The sequence below is a fragment of the Patella vulgata genome, chromosome 3 (assembly GCF_932274485.2).
Source record: "Patella vulgata chromosome 3, xgPatVulg1.2, whole genome shotgun sequence".
NCBI classification, from domain to species: Eukaryota; Metazoa; Mollusca; class Gastropoda; family Patellidae; genus Patella; species Patella vulgata.
Window position 1 is genome coordinate 47,222,404 of NC_065881.2, and position 21,160 is coordinate 47,243,563.

A 21,160-nucleotide genomic window follows, 5' to 3' on the forward strand; every position below is an offset into this window, starting at 1 on the left:
TCACTATCACGACTCGCACCATTTCCGGGCATTTCAGGCTCTGCCCCCATTAACATTCATCGAGCCCGTACACCTTGTACGGCGACGGTGGAAAAAGTTCCTCTAGATTTTCCAGCGTTGTTTCCTCTTGTCAGTAGTACTTAACAGTGAGCCTGGCAAGGACAGTATCTATAGTCGTGTGGATGGGACGAAAAACCGAGTTCGTGGACGTGAAAGAATCATTGGCAGTTTTAGTGCGATATAAGAGTAGACTGTAACGCATACGCCCGTCTTGATTAGCCCCATCGGTGCAGGTTAGTAGGAAATGAAATGAAATGAGGTTTAACGTCCTACTGTTCTGCTCCGACTGGGCATACGCCATACAGTGTGCTATGAGGGAAATTTTGTTCGGACAACTGCGCTACGGCCTACTCTTATATCGAATTCCAACTGCCAAGCGATCTTTTACATGCACGTCCGAACGACTAGACAGCTGTCCTTGTCAGGCCCTCCATCCTGCACCACTGACGAGGGAAAACAACGTCGGAAAATCCCGATGAACTTTCTCGGCCAACACCGGGAGCGAACCTGCGACCTCCAGAGTAGGAGCCAGCAGTCTTACTCACTTAGCCACCGTGGTCCCCGCAGGTTAGTAGGACGTTAAACATCATTTCAATCGCAACCTTCGTTTTCAGACATGTCCTCTAATGTTGCTTGCTCATTTTTAATATTTTGTCATCAGTGGACCATAAACTTCCAATCTACATCGCTTTAACAAGATCTAGAAGAAACACAAAAGAAGACATTTATATAAAAGGACAACCTTCAAGATAATATGGTCGTTTAACGTCAGAGACTTGCGCTAAATAACATTTCATACAAGGGAATATCTGACGTCAATGACTAGTGGAATTTACACTTTTATGTTGCATTTCCAGTATTTGAATCTCAACAAACCTTTAAGAATAATATTTTGCTGACTTAACCATTTGTTTATTACTGTAAGGAGGACCACACCACGATGAGACAAAACCTCGGTCAAGGCACACAAACTACACATATATCGCTTGCAATAAACAATAAATCTATATAAATATACTCTTCAAAAAAAGTAGGAGATATTGAAATGCAAATACCTATGCAGGTTGTGATATGACAAATAGCTATGGACATTTGACATGCTTTGAGAGTATGTTCACAGATGAAGAACTTATCGCCCCAACTGAACCACTGAGCTGCACATGCGACACGAAATAGCGCCATACACGTGGAAGGGGTTCATTGTCAAATTTGACACTTAAAGGAAGGGTTGATGAAAACTGCCGCGTAATGGTTTATCTATCCATATTTGCTTTCCTATCGGTTCTTGCATAAGATTTACTGTTTAGCGTATCTTTGCTTTAGTGTGTTACGTTTAATTTGATCGGGGGACGTGTTCGTCGACGTCAACGTCAACCGACAACACTGCAAGAATTGGCCGTGGCACTGCAAGAGGAGTGGGTCAGATTGTCCCAAATCGTGATTGGACGGTTGATTAGGAGCATGCCACGACGAAGTGCTAAATGTCTCAGGATTGGTGGAGCAATTACTCTTTATTAAGACAAAAATCAAAAACGTCTAATTTCCGTTTTGACGGTGTATCTCTTTGCGAGTGAAATGGGGCCGTCAGATAAGCGGCCCATATGAACTGTTTATGTTCATGTATAGGCAATTGGCCGGTTATTAACATACACTGGTTACCTCTAACAGCAGTGCATTTCCACAGTTATGTATTGTTTCTGAATATCCCTTATCTTTTTTTAAGAGTATATATCAAATCAAGATATTTCAATTTTATACAAAAATATTTGAAAGTAAGTTATTATGTATAATGACATTACATTACGTGAAAAGGTGTTATTTATTTTGTATGCTAGGGTTAGTAGGCTACAACTCTTATAGTTACATGGAAGACGCAACGATATGTAATTGTTGACACCTGAACACCGAGGAAGTGTCATTGTGTTACTTCAAGAGGGCATGAGTACGAACGCTATTCGAAGCCACGTTGTAGCCGGTTATTAAGCCGGAACCCTACAAATGCAAAATTAATTTCAACTATGTATTATTCAGATCTAAAAAATTGAAAAGTCAGGGACTACGTACATTTTTTTCTGAGAAAAGGAATCTTAAGTGTTTATGATTTAAGATGAAAATATATGCAATTACTAATCTTGGAACATGAGTGCAATTTACTATACTCATAATTTGCTAATTTACATTACTAGACTTATATTTATCTCCTTTAAGTCCCTGATATATGTTGGCTGATTGGTATCATGTCGTGATGTCCAACCCAACTAAACGATACCACGACACTTTAACCCGACATCACTAGATCCCGACATCCCGACATCGCGATATTTTAAACCCGACAATACGACATTTCTTGGGTAGAAAACGCTGGTGGAAAAAAAAGTTGCTCGAATATTTTCGCTGACGTTTTTTCTCGCGTGAAATATGTGGATGTGGATGTTTACATTCTGATGTACAAACAAGTGTTCTCTTCCACTAAATCAAATCCACAAACCGCTCTTTTTTTGTTTCTGCAAAAAATTGACAGACGTTTTGGAAGGGCGGTGCTATGTTGTATGCCGCACGTATGCTCGCACGTAAAACGAAATAACGGCATTCCCCGCTTTGATTCAATTAACTCGGCCAAAATTTTCAGGGTAAAATCATCGCGCAACGATCACAATATGTTGAAATATTACCTTATTAATATTGCGGTATGTATCGCGCTATTGACTGCTAAACGGTTCCATAGTCGAAGGCTGAAATATCGTTTGTGCCTTACATTCCATTCCATTCAAGGCATAATGTGGCAACTATAATCAGAGGTTGATTTTTCCACAACCTACAACAAAAATACGCGAGACCACTTTTGAATCTACACCAATTTTATACATTATTAACGTTAGGCCTGGCCGTTTTATGGTTCAAATGTTATCTATATTAATTTTTGTCACTGTCGTTTGTTTGTGTGTTTTTCAGTCTGTTATCAAAAGGCCAGTCAACTGGCGTGGTTTCCAAATCCCGGTTGTACGTGACAAGGAGTAGGGTCACCTGTCCAACCTCGTGGGTTTTCTCCGAGGTCCTCCGGTTTCCGCCCACTGCTAAAGACCCCTATTGAAAGCGAATTATTGAAATAAAATTAAACCATATGTTAGTCCCGCAATAACCCTCCCTCTCTCTCTCTATCTCTCTCTCTCTCTTGTCTGTCTGCTCGGGGTTGGCGGCTACACTGGGGCTCTCCCGTGGCTGAAAATTGGTGTATAGCGGCAACTCGGACTGGGGAGTAACATAGGCTTTTTGACGTTGGCCCACCCTTCCGTTTTCGGAGTTATACTACTTTCAACCAGTGTGGTGCCCGGTCATCCGCTAGTATGAACTAATAATAAGACATTTATTTACCAGAAAAGCCTATAATCAACTCTCTAAGCCATTGGCAATTTTGCCCTAACAGTGGCTCTCTCCTAGGAAGAAAAATAGGCTTAAGGTCCACTTGGCATAACCCAAGTTATTTTGGGACTAACATACGGTTCAATTTTATTCGCTTCCGCGTATGAAACTTTAGCAGTGTGTCTGTGTGTGTGTGTGGGAGGGGGGGTATCGGTGACCCATAGAAAACCCACGAGTACAGGCGACCCCTTGTCACACACGAGAAGGGAATCGAAAACACGCCACATAACTCAATACAAACCTTATGATCTAAAGCACGCGATTATGTGGTACTTGTCATAGAGTACGATTACCCAGTACCTCAAGTATGCCTGCACTACTGCCCCAAGAGTGCAAAGACCTTAAAGTATACACGTAATACGAACCTTTCATGTTATATCAGTTCGTCACTTATTAACGTATAGAATTTTTTTTTTAATTGTAGCAATTGAAGTATTGTATAAACATTCGCTAGATTTCCATTTTTTTCTTTGGTGAATTATAGACACCTTCGGTATTATTCTTCATATCTGCCTATGCAATCAATGACGACACATATTTCAAGGTGCGAACTCAAGATAGTTTTTAATTGTAAGAATTAAGAAAAAAAAATATATACTTCAAAACTTAAAAAGAAATCAGTTACTATGACATCAAACGTACAAAAAAATTGTAAGATAAGCGAATTGCATGTAACTATGATGTTATGAAACCGCCCTTAGATCCCCTATAAAAACCTGGAATTATTATGGAGATTCACTCCTGATTCGGAGACAGTCTAGTGAAGATCACAGAAAAAAGATTTTTAAACATGCTGACGTGTGTGGCCCTCTTTTTACTTGCATTGATACAAGTAGATACAGCAACAAGTGTGTGTAAGTAAAAATCAATTTACCCAAATTAAAAAGTATTCATTACAATTTATTTTTTATTTTATTTTTCCACTGTGTAAAATTTCAGATTTTTATCATGAACTAAATAGCTCAAAATGATACTCTCGACAAATAGATGTGTTATTTTCTTTTTAAATAATATTTTATTTTCATTTCTAAGACTAACAATGTTAATAAATTTAATTTTTTTTTCTTTTAATTTCTACAAAGGGATGGGCAATTTTACATAATTTATTTGTTTCAATATTTTAAACTATGTCAATAAACTAGGCGATATTTTACGGTTGGTTAGTTTTGTGCTCTTTTACGGTTGGTTAGTTTTGTGCTCTTAACATATTAAAGTATGTTTTTGGATGATATTGTTACACCAACTATATAAACTGTTATGTCAGATTTTGGGAGACTGGGTTCAATGATGGGTGAAATGAGTACGTCGTGTCCCTTGTACAAATCATTGTAAGTGCAAGTAAACTGCCTTTATATGGTTAGTCATTTTGTAGTTTAGAAGACAATCGGGAATTTAAATCAAATTAAAAAGTTCTTGCAAAAATATAAAAATTTTGTTAACAATTATTTCTTTTCTTATCAATGATTTATTTTTTCATAAGTTTATATTTTCATTAGTTTATCTTTTCATTAGTTTGTTTTTCATTAGTATATTTATGTGACAATTAAACATACATTATGCAAGCGCTAAATCTGCCTATTGCAGGTCTTTCTTTAGGCTTGATATGTTATCTAAATTACTAATTAGACATTAATTAACTTATCCAGACCATAATCAACTCTCCATGCAATCGCTAGCCTGCGATATTTAACAGATTGGAATACATTTTTTGAAAAATAATTAAACGTAAAAAAAAAAGAAAATCGAGATTTTGTTTATTTTCGTACCGACTTTAGTAATGATGATCGAGGCTAGCCTAAAATTCAAAAGCTAATATCTCGGTTCAGGGTGGAGCAATTTGACTGAAATTTTCAGCATATTCTTTTTGCGTTACCTATTTTTTAACTACTATATATTATAGTGAGACCTGTCAGCTCTTTATTTAATCTTCCATAATGCCCTTTTAATAAATGTCATATACATTGCGGAGTATAGAATTAAACAGCAAACATGTTCTTCCAAAATATAGACAATTCATTAAGAATTATTTATATTTTTCATTAGTGGCTCAGTGGGTCGCGGGTTCGCTCCCAGTGTTGTCCGCCAAAGTTCCTCGGAATTTTCCGACGTGGTTCCCCTTGTCAGTGATGCAGAATGCAGGGTCTGACAAGGAAAGCTGTCTAGTCGTACGGATGGGGCGAAAGACTGATGTTCCGCGTGCACGTAAAAGATCCCTTGGAAGTTGGAATTCGATATAACAGTAGGCCGTAGTCCCTCGTAGCACACTGTATGGCGTATGACCGTCCTCATTAGCCCAGTTAGAACAGAACAGTAGGAAATTAAACCCGATTTCACTTTATTTAATTTTCATTATTAAATTTCTAATTGTTTTAATTCTGTAAGAAAACCAATAAATTTATTGGCCTTCCATTGATAATCATTTCTATTTATCCTTCCGCTTATTGGTTAATTTATCGTATGTTTAATATTTACGTTATTTTTTATTCGTTACTATATCCTGGAACATTCGATAAATTTCTAATGGTTTTAATTCTGTAAGAAAACCAATAAATTTATTGGCCTTCCATTGATAATCATTTCTATTTATATTTCCGCTTATTGGTTAATTTATCGTATGTTTAATATTTACGTTATTTTTTATTCGTTACTATATCCTGCAACATTCGATAAATGTCATAATACAATTGTCGAGTAAATGAAATAAGGTACAGTGGAGTTTTAGGGTTGTTTTTTGTTGGTTTTTTTTTCGGTTTTTTTTTTGGGGGGGGGGGCTTGTGAAATGAAAGCTAGTCAATTGGAACAATGTAAATTTGTTATTGGAAATGTGTAGACCGTATCTTTAACATATGGTTGGTATTTCAGGTCGGGATTCTGAAACCATATGAAATTCAAGGGCCTAAGTGCAGGGCCTAAGTGAGAGATGGTTTTGAGTTTTTTGTACCCCTATACGTTTTTGCGCCACGTCGCAAATGGCAAAAACCACGCGGTTTCAATGCGGATTTCAACATTATAATCATAATCATAATGCTTAATCAGTATCAAACATATACCGTGGGTCAGATTTGCTATAATCGACTCTAGAATGTTCCACAAAGTCCGATATTACTCGGCGGCACTGGGAGAAGCTCCCCCCTTCCCCGCACACACATATAAATATTGTTTATTGGGAGCAAGGACGGGATCTTATTCCTCATGCAAACTCACGGGTCACCACTTTTGTTTCATTTTTATATGTTTACATAATCAAGTGGAATTTTTTAAATCACAATTTGATCAAGTTCTGACTAGAATGATCTGCCCAATGGTAGTCATTGGTCACAAGACAGAAAATATAATGAGGAAGGCGAAAATGGCTGCTCAAATAGGCTTAGGCCTAATATCCTAATGAACAGTAACTATCTACAGCTATCTATTCTTCTATGACTGCCAAAATTGACATCAACACATCAGAGCAACCTTTAGATTTCTATAGACATTACATAGATAACAAATGTCATCTCTCAACCCTCCGTGTTTCGAGAAATGAGATGGTCCTATATAGTTCCACGTAGTAAAGCCCAACGCGAATCAGATCGGGCCTCAGTAAGCAAAATTGACAATATTTCTCATCAAAACAACGACTGATTATTGTTATTTATAACATTTCTGCCACATCCAACTACAATTAAGCATATAATCCTACCTGAAACGGATATAAATCATCGTATTTAAAATCAAGGCGTTAAGCCGTTACTAGGATCGCCATTTTAAACGGGAGACGTATGACGCTATGAGATGTATATAAGGCTAAATATAAGGCTTTTATAACAACCAATCAAAAAGGCAATCGCAAGTGGAGAAAATGTAAACAAATATAATGACATCCACCTGTTCTAATCTATCCGCGAATCATTTTGGTAAATAAAATCAAATTACGGCGTTAACGTTGAATTAAAACCCGAACAAGAAATTATTTTGGACCTGATAATAAATGGCAAGAAGGATGTTTTTGCGGTATGGTAAAAGGGGCGTGTAGGGTTTGCGCATGTCTAAAGCATCGTAACTATGAATGAACTTCAATGGCGGTGTATGTCGTAGCTAAAAACAAGCACGTCAGTATATCTCAGTATATTAATTTAAACGCGGATATTTGGAGTTAGGCGATAGCTGTGCCACTACATTGGCCTCTGTAAGTTTAATTAGTCATAATAGTATAAAATTATCTTATTTTTAAGATGTTACATGCATTAATAAACAAATTGAGTTTGCCACTTGTAACTAAAGGCACCCAATCGCAGCTAAAAACAAGCACGTCAGTATATCTCAACGTTTTTAGCTACGTTCTCTTAGCCAGACATTACATTGTTTTACAATGTTTTGCAATTCTCTGAACAAGAACCAGCAAACAAATTGTGATAACGATCTGCAAATAAAATAGTAATGGCTAAAATTTCACCTACTGTTAAGTGTACTGTAATGAAACTTTGACAGCGAAGTCATCTTTGTTGCCAAAACAAAAGTCTCGGTTAGCAAGCCAGAAATATTTCAATCACGCTCAGACGGACGGTCAAAAACACCACAATAAGACTACTTTTTTGCAAGTATTCCAATTCACGTACCAGCGACTCGAGACTCAACCATTTTAAATTTGCAGGAAAGCGAGGACGGCCTAAATCTATTGAGAATATTTTGAAAAATGAACGCAAGCTCGTGGCCAAATAGGTACTCAATTCTTCTAGTAACAATTTGTGCATTATCTCTCTGCGGTGCATTATACCCCTGGCTGGAGCTTTTGACATAAAAACGTCCAGATTCAGATTCTGATCTTCATTTTTCATAATTAATCCATCGCTGAACTGGTGTCAAACAATATACTAGGACTAATACCACAAATGAACTCTACTTCACACCACGGCGCCTTGCTGGGACATTATCATACATTGCAGCATTCATATTCAAATCTTGATGTTTGGAAGAAATGAGATTGACCAAAACTAAAAGAAGGAACATTGGTATTAATGATAGGGTATCAAAAAAGCTGTTCAATATTCACTAACCTTGAATACTTGAATATAATTAACAGTGTTATATAAGTTGTAATAGTGACTGTAATTTATGTAATTATAACTCGTTCTATCACTTCTAATGGGACAAATAAACATTTTAGCTTTTCAAGTGCATGTTGCAATATAAATTGGGGTTTTCAATGACCCAATTCAGTATGTCTACAAAATCTACGTTTACCATAAAAATGATTTTGCATATGCATAACATTTTAATGGTTATTTTTTAATTTCTAAAACTTATTCACCAAATTAAACTGACTTTGTCGAAAGATTTTCAATCAATCAGAAGATTATAATATACGAAAAAGATTTTTGTGTTTAATGGGTTTTACGTTTACATTCACCCGTCTAGTAAACATACTATGTAGATTTGATTACTATATATAATGTATGATATTTATTTTATTTCAGCTTGGGGATATGATAATAATGGTGAGTTATGTTGGCTTTTTTATTGAAGATACTTACATATCACACAATGTATCTTCGACCATCTACGTTCACATTTGATGGATTCCTATATCTTTGAAACGTTTACACAAGCCTTGCTTAACCGAATGAAGTTTTCTGCGTTAAATTTATATTAGTTAACAACAATTACCCGGTATCCTAATATATTTTTGTATTTAAGCATACGATACAGCGATTATATATCAACATGGGGTATAGGAAAAGCCAAATTGAGGCGATAAATTAGATTGGCATGTGAGCTGCAGACGTATTTTCGTTCGTTCTTGGGGCTTAACATCCGCATCCACCTACTTGCGACACCTAGTTTATACCAGTATTGAGTGTAGATGTATGGTCATCTCTAGCCACTCAGAGCATAATGTACTTTCTTTTAAAAAAAATATCAACAGAAAGTACCATCCCTAACAAATCAAAAGGTATAATTAAGAATACATGTAGGGTCCCTTCGGTTCTCACTTCATAGTTTGTTGAAACCGGCATATGCACAATACGAATCTACAGAAACAGCCAATGATTATTGATTGCTGAATTCATAACTTCTCTATTCTTCATAATATTTCAAAACATAAATTAAAAGATGTCTTATACTCGTGGTTTTTAAATTTAGGATTGATATATTTGAATGTTATTGATACTGTGTATGGTCTTAAAATCTGTATTTATATTTTAGTCTGATCATTACAATTTATTACAAATGTTTTGCAGGGCCGTCTACGTGGTCGGATAATTTTCCAATATGTGGTAATAAACGTCAATCACCAATTAATATAGCCAGTTCAGAAGCCAGCGTACAATTAAGCCTAGAAGACATCACAATGACTGGATACGATAAACCAATCGCCATGAGCATAAGAAATAATGGCCATACTGGTAAGATATAATTTTGTCAAATTCTGTCTTGGTTTAGAGTCATGCCAAACAAACTTTAAATTTGCATACAATTATCCATTGCTATCAAATGCTGTTCTATGAAGTTTTTGATTTCTGTAATAATTAAACATACAAGAGCCAAATCTGCCTATTGGAAGTCTTTCTTTGGGCCTGAAATGGTATATAAACTATAAATTAGACATTTATTAACATGAAAAGACCATAATAAACCCTCGATGTCATCTTATGTGTCGGATTTTCACTGGATTTGAATCCGATTTGCTGCTCAACGCTCATTAATGACTTAATCCAAAAATGAATAACCGAGACTATGTTTTTTATCGTAGCAAATTTATGAATGATGATCGAGGCTAGGCCTAAAATTCTAAGGGTAATATCTCGATTCAGAGTGGAGTAATTTAACTGAAATTTTCAGCATATTCCCTTTACATTATCTAGTTTTTAGCTATTATAGTGATAACTCCCAGCTTTTTATCTAATCTTCCATAATGCCCCTTTAAGGATAAAACAATAATTTTAGGCTTCGTAAAATGTGTAGTAAATGTGCATATTTATCAAAAAAGCATACACAATTTTATTTATAGTCGCTGATCGTTATTTTCATTTTCAGGAAAATATATAATTTGTCACGGCTATTAAGAAATCAAAAGTCAAATATCAACGGCACATAATCTCCCTGATTTGATTAAACTGGGTTTAAAAAAAAATTATGAAAAGATTGCCCCGAATATAATGGTGATGACCATTTTTCAGTTCACCATATCTTTGTAAATATTGAACGGAATTGAACTATTTTTGGATTAATATTCCTATTAGAGATTGCTGCCGTCACAAGAATCCCCCAGATAACGATGCAAACATGTTCAAATTGACGCACTTGCTTCGTAAATCGGACTCTTGTCACGATCAATCAACCGATATTCTGAGAACGAGTCCATTCCATTTCAGAGATAATCTTGATCTGAGTTTCCGAGTCTAGAAGAAGTCATATTATCATATTAAAAGTAATAGGAAAGGGGTTATTATTTCAGCCCAGGTAGATATAACAAGTGGTGATGCATTTATTGAGAATGGAGGACTTCCAGGAAAATATAAACTGCTTCAGTTACACTTTCATTGGGGTTCTAATAATGATAAAGGTTCGGAACACACAATTAATGGAGAACAGTTTCCTATGGAAGTAAGTTGAAGTTTAAAAACAATATCCAATTGAGCACACCTGAGTATAAAAGAAAACTTGTACAAGAATGACTTTTACGGTGATGAAAAGAGGTTCAACGTCGTACATTTCTGTACCAAGCGGACTAATGAAGACAGAAGTATGTTATGATGGAACTTCTTCCCGGTCAGCAGGGTTTCAGTTCATCGTATTGAAACGTACTTGCACGGTCGGCTTATAACGAAGGGGTGGTGGTGGTCGAGTGATCGAGATGTCTAAAGACTGCATTTTAGATTATAAGGCCAGTCATTGAGTTTCGATCCCAACCTTGTATGTGATGATGAATATTGTCACATGGCCATTATAGGCTAGGCCTTATCCCATTTTCTTTTTTACTATTCTATAATTTCACAGATTATTCTAGAGGAAAAACGCCCAATTGTATCGCACAGTTAGTTATTTCTATGGTGTTCTCCACATTGTGTAGTCTTTATCTAAAAAATGGCTATTAACATATCTAAATATTCGTTCAATTCTTTTTTTCTTTCATTCTTTTTTCTTTAAAATAAAGACAACATAAAATGAAGAAATATATATAACAAAAACTTGAATTGAAGATAAATACCGGTATGCCTAGTTATAGTAGGCCTATAAAATAACTTTATGCCTGGCCTTGGCACCCGTTTAGATTTTATTACATACTTCGAGAAGGTATTTGTTGAGTAATAAAACCTTCTAGTAGTTTATCGAGGGCTGGCCGTCCTTACCGCACGGTACAAATATTATCACCACTAGAAGCAACAAATTCCAGAACAAGCCAGAACTCATACCATAATGGCCGCTTTATACAAATGAGTATTTAGGCGGCATTATTCATTTCAAAATTGCCGCGATTGTGTTTATCCGATTTTTACCATCACATTTAAATTTTTGTTTTCCTTCCAGATGCATTTGGTCCATTATTTAACTTCAGCGGGAGATGTAGGACAGTCGGTAACACTATCTGAAGGTCTGGCTGTTATTGGATTTATGTTTGAGGTAACTTTAATACATTGATATCGAAAGCTGGACACTATTTTGTATAGGTGTCAGTAACACAACGGAAGACCTAATCGATAATGAATGAATTATATAAAGCCTAATTCATTATATAAACTCGAATGTTAGGTTACCTATGGAAGCGTATAGGGGTCAATAGCGCGAAAGATATCACGATATTAATATGGTACTATGTCTACATATTGTGATTGTTGTGATGATTATATCACTCAAAAGACGGTTTTTGCAGAGTAAATTTTACTAACGCGCTATGTTAGATGTCGCCATTTCGTTTTAAATGCACACGTTTGCGTTATGATATTGCCTTTCGGATATTTTGGCAACATTCCATTATCACCGTGCGCTATGTCGACATATACTTCCACGAAAAGGAATATGACGACTATGCTTCAGAATAGCAATATCTTAACGCAAACGTGTACATTTAGAACTAAAAGACGGCACACAACATGGTGCATTGATTCAATTAACTCAGCAAAAATTGCCTTATCAAAGTTAAAATCATTTCAACAATCAAAATATCTTGACATATTACCATATTAATATCGCGGTATCTTTCGTGATATTGACCCCTATACACTTCCATAGTTACCACTGTCGTGCGATGCGTTACGATAGGATTGTCCCTATTGAGTCCACGATCTTGTACGTGCAGATACGTTCGGATACGTTTCGATACGATCAGCACGATTGCTACGACTAACCGCAATATATGATAAGAAATGATAGGATCACCACGATTAAAACTACGATTTCAATTGTAGCATGAATCGTGATAGTGGGAACCTAGCATTAGGCAATGTTTGTATAGGAAAGCCTGAGATATCTGAATTTATATTAGCCACTTGTATTATTTTGTATTTTTGTAGATTTCTGATGACGATAATGAAAAGTATACTAACATCATCTCTAAACTAACGACGATAACGGAATATAGTAGCGGAAGTAAGTATTTTCGTTGTTTTCTTTGATCGATATCTGTGAACTATCAGCACAATATGCATTTTAGGCAAATAGTATGCAAACTATTCAAACCATAGAGAATCCGCGGGAGTACCCGGTAACCTTTCTTTCATAATATGTACACAATTCGCAATTCATATAACATCCACTGGTGACATTTTATAGCCAATTCGCGACACTTAATTTTGTTAAAATGTATTTAATTCATTTTGTGTGATAAATTGCAGGTAGCGTCAGTGTACAATTGCCGGAGTTTGCTGTGGGGGACTTGCTTCCTAACAATCCACGTCATTTTTACCGATACTTTGGAAGTTTGACAACACCAGGCTGTGACGAGATCGTTGTTTGGTCAGTCTTCAAGGAAAAGATCAAAATCTCAAAACGCCAGGTACGATCAAAAATTGCGTTTTTGATTGTTGTTTTCTAACACTATTTATTCTATAATTAATAACATATTATAAAGACCGAATATGTAATTATTGGACCAGAAAACAAGCCGGAACATATAAAAAATCATCTCCTGTCAGAAATTATTTACAGAAATATACTAGTATAAGATACAAAGGAAAATACGATTATCTGATGTTCATGGGACTAAAAGGTAATGTGACAGAAAGTCAAAAGTCTTTTAAAATGGAACGTGAAACCCTGCTTTCCTATCCGAAGTATAGTGGAGTGATCGGAGTCTGCCAAAGATCTGCCCCGATCGATTTGAATCCTTAGGTCTGTCATTAAATCAAGAATAGTTGTTTCTATCCCAGATGTGTATGTGACAAGGAATAGGTCGGGCAGCCATAATTTCTACGCGAACAATTTATTGAATTAGAAATATTACATAATATCTAAGTACTGAAATTACCTCCTTTGTGTTAACCCGTATCCATTCTAATTAAATATTTCTAGCCCAAAAAGTAGAAGTTTTACAACATAAATTTTAAAAAATCGACCGTAACAATCTTATGAATTATAGTTTTATTTTACGAGATAAATTTGGATTTGTAGACCATGTTGTGCAGACAATGATATATCTTATGTTACATATTATTGAACAACATGATATTCCCGCCACTTATTCTTTCTTCAAATGAATGAATGAATGAAATATTGTTTAATGGCACGTCAGTCCCAACTAGGCTATATTGCGCTAAGCATATGATGATGTTACTCGCAATTTCCTCGACAATGACTACAAAACTGTTAATTAAATCTTTGGTGACCTCGCGTCTCGAATACTGCAACTCGTTGCTCTACAACTTACCAGCATATCAAATTAATAGACTATAAAAGAATCAAAACAAAACTGCGCGAATTGTTACCCACCCTACCAGAAATCTTCGTTCCGAAACTAAGTACCTTATTATATCAGTAACTGCTAACTCTTCTTTCGGTAGACGCTCCTTTGTTTTTGTGGCAGAAGAACTGTGGAATTCTAACGAACTCGCTTTCTTTTAACTGCTGATCACGTACCAATACTAATAATAATAATAATAATAAACAACCAATGGATGTAATCTTCTTATTTTGATATTCAAAACAATATTATTTATTTCAGCTGGGCGAATTCCGTAAATTAATGTCTTCTGAAGGCGGTAATCTCCAGAATAATTTCCGACCTGTTCAACCATTACACGATAGAGTTGTTCGAGCTAATTTTAACGTGGCGGATACAGACGTGAGTATATATAACCGTAACAATTCATATTACTATCTGAATATTTCTATTTAATTATCTAAGAATATATATTAATATACTACCCCATGTGATTCCTTCTCTATTAGTAAGTGCAGCGGGACTGCATCACACACAAATATTTACACAGGACAAATTTACGGACAGGGCATGCGCAGAAATCATAAACAAACGTACATATCAGATGAAGTGAATGAATGCAGGGGCTAGCCGTGGGCGTCATTTTACTACTTCAAAGCCAAATCCCGACATTAAATTCACTGTCTTTTATATTAATATCCAAGCCAATATTAGAAACTATCATAAATGCATATTTTCAGTTTCCCTTCTACTGCTGCAGTATAACACAGGAATCTTAGCTATTCTTAACATGTGCCCATGTATTTACCACAATTCAATTATCTAGCAATTTGTTTTCATAACTTGAGACCTATCCTTGGAACTTTGTAATGTGTCATTCTCTGATAATACCCTGGTTCTTCTTTAATTACTTTCTTTATCCATTCCCACTCAGTGATGCACCCAGTCATTGTTCTAGTTCTGTATACCCGTCTTTCAGTCTTAAATACTGTTGAGCATATTCTCTGAATCTTTTAGCATTTGGAGATATGGTTTCATCAGAAGCCCAACTTTTCACGGTAATTGAGTTGATATGTCGTGTTTGCAATGTCTCAGACTGAGGATGGTATTAAGTTAAAGCTTGGGTCTTTTGTTAAAGGCTTGGCTCCTTTAATGGGTGTTACCCCATGTATGTTATTCAGAAATCATGTCTTCTTTAAATTTCGTTTTTTTAACAGGACTCGGCATCAGAAGAAAAGTAAAATGGCGGAATGGAAAAGGGTGTTGAAGAAGACGAATCTTGGAGTATCGTGTTATGGATGTATACACAAGTAGTAAAATAGAAAATTATCTTCTTTGACAATTTTAATAAACACTTTTCAAAAAAGGTATATTATGCTTTCCGGCCAGATGAATCCCTAACAATACATGCAACTGTATGAACTCAAAATATAGACATAAAACTGATCCGTTTCAATGAGCCTCGACATAATTTCGTAGAAACTTTCGAATAGGACATACTAACTGTCAAGCGTTCGCTTATAATACAGCTTATTATAATGCAAATGAAAATGAAATGAAATGGGGTCTAACGTTATGATCGATTTTGTTCATAATGCTACGGGCATTAAGATGTAATACCGTAATATTGTCAATTTTTAGTATTGGACCCGGAGTTATTTATACATATTTGAAGAGAATAATATTATACTGAAAAGACAATTCGTATAGCAAAGTAATTTTGCTATGTTCTTTGGGTCCCTTTCTAGTCATGGACTTCGCTACATCTAAGATCTGGTTTCCGCTGCCTGGTCTCATTTTAAATACGCCGAAGTTCATATAATATAATGGCATCTATGAAGACAAATATATACAGCTATAAACACAATAATACAACACATTTAACAATAAAACAAAGATTGTTTTGTATTAGAATAAAGCAGTATAGGCAAAAGGATTACGATAATATACTTATTTTGATAGAGTTAGAGAGGGTTTTCGTCGAGGTATTTAAAGTGTGCCAAATACAGACTAAGTTATGGCATAGGTTTCCTATCCAATGGGAAAGTGTTATGATTTGCAAAAGTATTAGTCCTAATTTCTCGAACCATACTACTTACAGCGATAAACACTTGTGGAGATTACACCTCAAGTAAAGAATAATTGACAAGCTTAGGGGTCAGTGATGTTCTCAGAAGACCTGCTTATGTAATTAGATTGACTGGCATTTAACAAAACAATTTAGAACTTCGACGGAATTCCATTTTAATTAAAGCAGTATTTGGCTGGGGAACTGTTTCGTTTAAGTGGCCTACAAAGTATCTCCTAACTTCTATCATGATAAGCAATGGTAAGTATTAGTCGAGATCCACGGTCAAATCTGTTACCAAGGTGCAATACACCAGTAGAAAGAGATGTTGTCGACTAATATGAGGCATGTTTAGATTGTGAATGAACACACACTAAATGATATTGCACACTTCAAGTGTTGTTTATATGTTAAAAAGAGCTCAATAATGGTGTTTTAATTCATATAACTATGTTATAGTAGATTCTTAACCTATCCATTTTAATACGCCCACAGAGAAATGTGGACCTATATTGCCTTCGACCCCGTCCGTCCGCCCGGCCGGCCGTCCATCGTCCACAATTTCTTGTGAACGCTCTAACGCCAAAAGTTATCATCCAGTGATTTTAAAATTGATATATGTTGCTTGCATTAGTGAAATGAAGAAGCCTATTTAATTTCAATAATTTCCGTTTATTACGTCTTGAGTTATGGACCTCGTTTCACTTTGTTGAACCTTGTGAACGCTCTAATGCCAAAAGTTAACATCTGATCTTTGTGAAATTTATATGCAATATTTAAATTAGGGAAACGAAGAAGCCTATTGAATTTCAGCAATTTCCGTTTATTACTTCTAGAGTTATGGCCCTTGTATCACTTTGTTTAACCTTGTGAATGCTCTAACCTCAAAAGTTATTATTGTATCTTTCTGAAATTTATAGGCATTATTTAAATTAGTGAAACAAAGAAGCCTATTGAATTTCAGCCATTTCCGTTTATTACGTCTAGCGTTATGGCCCTTGTTTCATTTTATTGAACCTTGTGAACGCTCTAACGCCAAAAGTTATCACCCAATCTTTGTGAAATTTATATGCATGATTTAAATTAGTGAAACGAAGAAGCCTATTTAAGTTATGGACCTTGTTTCACTTTATTGAACCTTGTGAATACCCTAACGCCAAAAGTTATCATCCGATCTTTCTGAAATTTATATGCATTATTTAAATTAGGGAAACGAAGAAGCCTATTGAATTTCAGCAATTTCCGTTTATTACATCTAGAGTTATGGCCCTTGTTTCACTTTATTGAACATCAAAAGTTATCTGCCGATTTGATGAAATTTGCACGTGCATTTAAATTAGTAAAGAGAAGAATCCTATTGAATTTCACCAATCTCCGTTTACGTTATATACTTCTAGAGTTATGGCCCTTGTTTCACTTTGTTCAACCTTGTTAATGCTCGATTGTTCAAAGTTATCACCCGATAAGTATGAAATTTATATGCATCATTTAAATTTGTGAAACAGAGGTCTATTGAATTTCAGCAATTTCCGTCAATAATTTCTAGGGTTATGGCAGTTGTGAACCATGTGAACGTTTGAATGACAAAAGTGATCATCTGATCTGTATGAAATTTATATGCATTATTAAAATTAGTAAAACGAAAAAGCCTGTCAAATTTCAACAATTTCTGTAGATTACTACCACAGTTGAGACCCTTATTTCAGTTTGTAGAACCTTGTGAACCTACAAATTATAATCTGATCTGTATAGAACTGTCTGGTAAAGGCCCCCAATTACCTACAAAGGAATAAATATGCGAATGTTTCGTTGCATATCCAGATGAATGGAGGGTGTGTGTGTGTGTGTGCGGGGGGGGGGGGATTGGAAAACCGGGAGCGAAGGCTATTGAAGGGGGTACCGGCAGATAATTGTGGCGGGCGCTGCAAGCTAGACTCAAAACCTCTTGTGAATTTAGATCTTTTTTGAGTAGGTGTATAAATGGATGGTCCCTATACCAACCGAGACATGTGTTAAACATGAACACTTGTAAGTATAGGAGTATCATGAATTATATTTATGGTTGTAGTATTTGGATTGAGTCATAATGCTACTTGAGATAGTAGGACTGGGGTCATAATTTAGTGTCCATCCCTGACCTGGCTAAACGAAAAGTTTGTAAATATTTCAAGGACTGCATAAATCTATGTGTGTGATGAAAGCAGTATATTATAACAAAAGATGGACAGAGAAAAGTGATTTTCGTCCAATAAGGGGCCATATAATTATGGATGTTCCAGGCCGACATGCGTCAATATCATAAGGAACCGAGATCTCTGCGATATAAACATACATTTAAAGTTTCATCAAAATCAGATAAAAATTGTGACGTAAAGATGTTCCGAAACCTTGGTATAACATACCTTTACACTGTTTTCGTGCAAGGAGTGTCCACTTTGTCGGGCAGTTTCGGTCCTATAGTCACGAAATTCGAACTCACCGCCATTAGCGTGTAATGGGGATATATCTGAACGGTGTTAAAAATTAGATAAAAATTGTGACTTCTAGACAGTCCACACGCTAAAAACGTGATTTTTAGTACAATCAGGGCCATAATCCGTGAAGTTACGGTCCGATACAAGCCAATATCGAAAGGATAGGACATCTTTGTGAGAAAACCGTATATTTCACCTTTCGTCAAAAACTGATAAAAATTGTGACCTGCATTGTGTCCACAAACATATTCTGGACGGACATGGGCGACGACAATATACGTCCATACCTTAATTGAGGTCCTTTTAGTTTCAGTTTCGCCTGGCCCTACAGAAAGATAACCATAATGCAATACTAATCTATTGCTACGCGTGATGGATGAATTTTCTAATAGCACAGCAAGCGATGTGCCCAGATCGGTATTCTTGGCCAAGGAGTAATCTTGGCGAGTTCACCTCTTAATAGCAGGGGAGTTCGAGGGGATCGGATTGAAAAAGCGCAATCGCGGGACGTTTTTGCGCAGTTTTGCCGTTTTCTTAAATGAACTCTCCGGTAATTTATAATAATTGGAAATTGATTTGCCCGTTTTTCGTTGATACTATGAATAAAAATTACAGAGCTTTACCAAGATAAAATATTTTATGTCGGCGTTGAACACAGTTATGTTTAACCAGCCAGTCGATGAAGGTTGTAATACTTTCAGCTCGGATTCGTTGATTATTTTCTGCACGGACAGAAGAACTGCGGAACTATCGGCACTATAGTCTAGAAATCATATAACTGCCCAAGCACGTCTGTAAACTTTTTTAAGGTAGGGATCAACATTTGCAGATTTATTTTGTGTGCCTTGCAGTGACCTCCAATCGTTTCACATTTTGGTAAATTATCTGGTTGGGCATTTAGCTGTCGGGTTTGAATTTTTTTGTTTACGTACGACTCCATTGACTTGCACAATCATTTCGGTTTCCCCATCAGTGCCAAGTCCTCTTAGTTTATTAAACTCTGATCTCTAAGAAACAGAATATTATAATCATCGTTTGTAACTTTGTAAATTGAATCACTTGTAAACGGCCTATCCCTTTATAAAAGACCAGTGGCTAACAAATTAGTTTTAAAAATCATCATCCGATTTCTGAGAAACAGAATATTATGATCATCGCACGTAATTCTTTAATTTGAATCACTTGTGTACGGCCTATCCCTTTTATAAAGACCAGCAAGTTACATTGTTAACATAGTTTACAATCAATAGAAGGCAAACTTCAATATAGCTTCACGTTTAACCTGCTATATTTACTAAAACGCAATACACTCACAAGTGATAGAAATGAATGAATTTATCAAAAGAATATTTTTATTGTTGGCGTCTTAATATGGACAAATGGGCTGCCATCTGTAATGTTTATGTATATTTATTGACAAACTGTGGCCCACCTGTTACATAATATGAAACCAACCGTGATCTATAAATGAAACGAAATGAAATGAAATGGGGTTTAGCGTCCCACTGTTCTGTCCCAACTGGATTAATGAACACGGGTATACGCCAAGTAGTGTGCTTTGTGGGGACATTTTGCCCGGACAGCGGCGCTACGGCCCACTCTTATCACCAATTCCGACTGCCAATGGTTCTTTAACGTACACGCCAATGTGTATACAGGACCTCTGTTTTCCTCTCATCAGAACGACTATACGTTGTCCACCTCCACGCTTCGGGAACCACATTGGAAAATTCCCATGAGCATTTTCGTTCAGCACAGAAATGGAACACGGAAAACTCAGGTTAGCCAATGTCTTCCTCACAGTGGCTCCCCCTATGATCTAAAGCTGTGGGTTGGATATATATTATAGTCACAGGTATAAATAATTCCAATGCCGAATCTTTAGATTGCGAATAGAACATCACATTAATCATAGTACAAACTCTGTAATTAAATCTCCGTTGATACCTAGTTGAGAAATGTTCAGCTGCACAATGGGGATAGCCATGATAATGTTGATCTTAATTTTTTTAGCGTAAATTATAAATGGTGATTCAAAATCTTTATTGTTTACTTTACCACTTCACGATTTTTACCCTGGTTTATTGTTTATCTTAATCATCTCTGAGTAGAATAGCAGGACGTTAAACACCATTTCATTTCATTTCATTTCATTTCACATAATATATGAATAAAGGTTCTTCCGGCTTTACCTAAACAGCTGTTCGAAATTTGGATCATTGTTCAAATGTATCACACATGATATTATTGTACAAGACACCACCAACAAAAGTTAATCCT

General features: G+C 35.9%; 1 protein-coding gene across 1 annotated transcript; it reads left to right on the plus strand.

The window, feature by feature from the left end:
* Positions 1 to 7,249: 7,249 nt before the first annotated feature.
* On the plus strand, positions 7,250 to 15,646 carry LOC126817027 (carbonic anhydrase 4-like). Its single transcript, XM_050543842.2, has 8 exons — positions 7,250 to 7,256; positions 9,702 to 9,866; positions 10,919 to 11,067; positions 11,992 to 12,084; positions 12,975 to 13,050; positions 13,296 to 13,456; positions 14,621 to 14,740; positions 15,556 to 15,646. The coding sequence occupies exons 1-8, from the start codon at positions 7,250 to 7,252 to the stop codon at positions 15,577 to 15,579; spliced, it is 795 nt and encodes a 264-aa protein (XP_050399799.2). The 3' UTR covers positions 15,580 to 15,646.
* Positions 15,647 to 21,160: the final 5,514 nt, after the last annotated feature.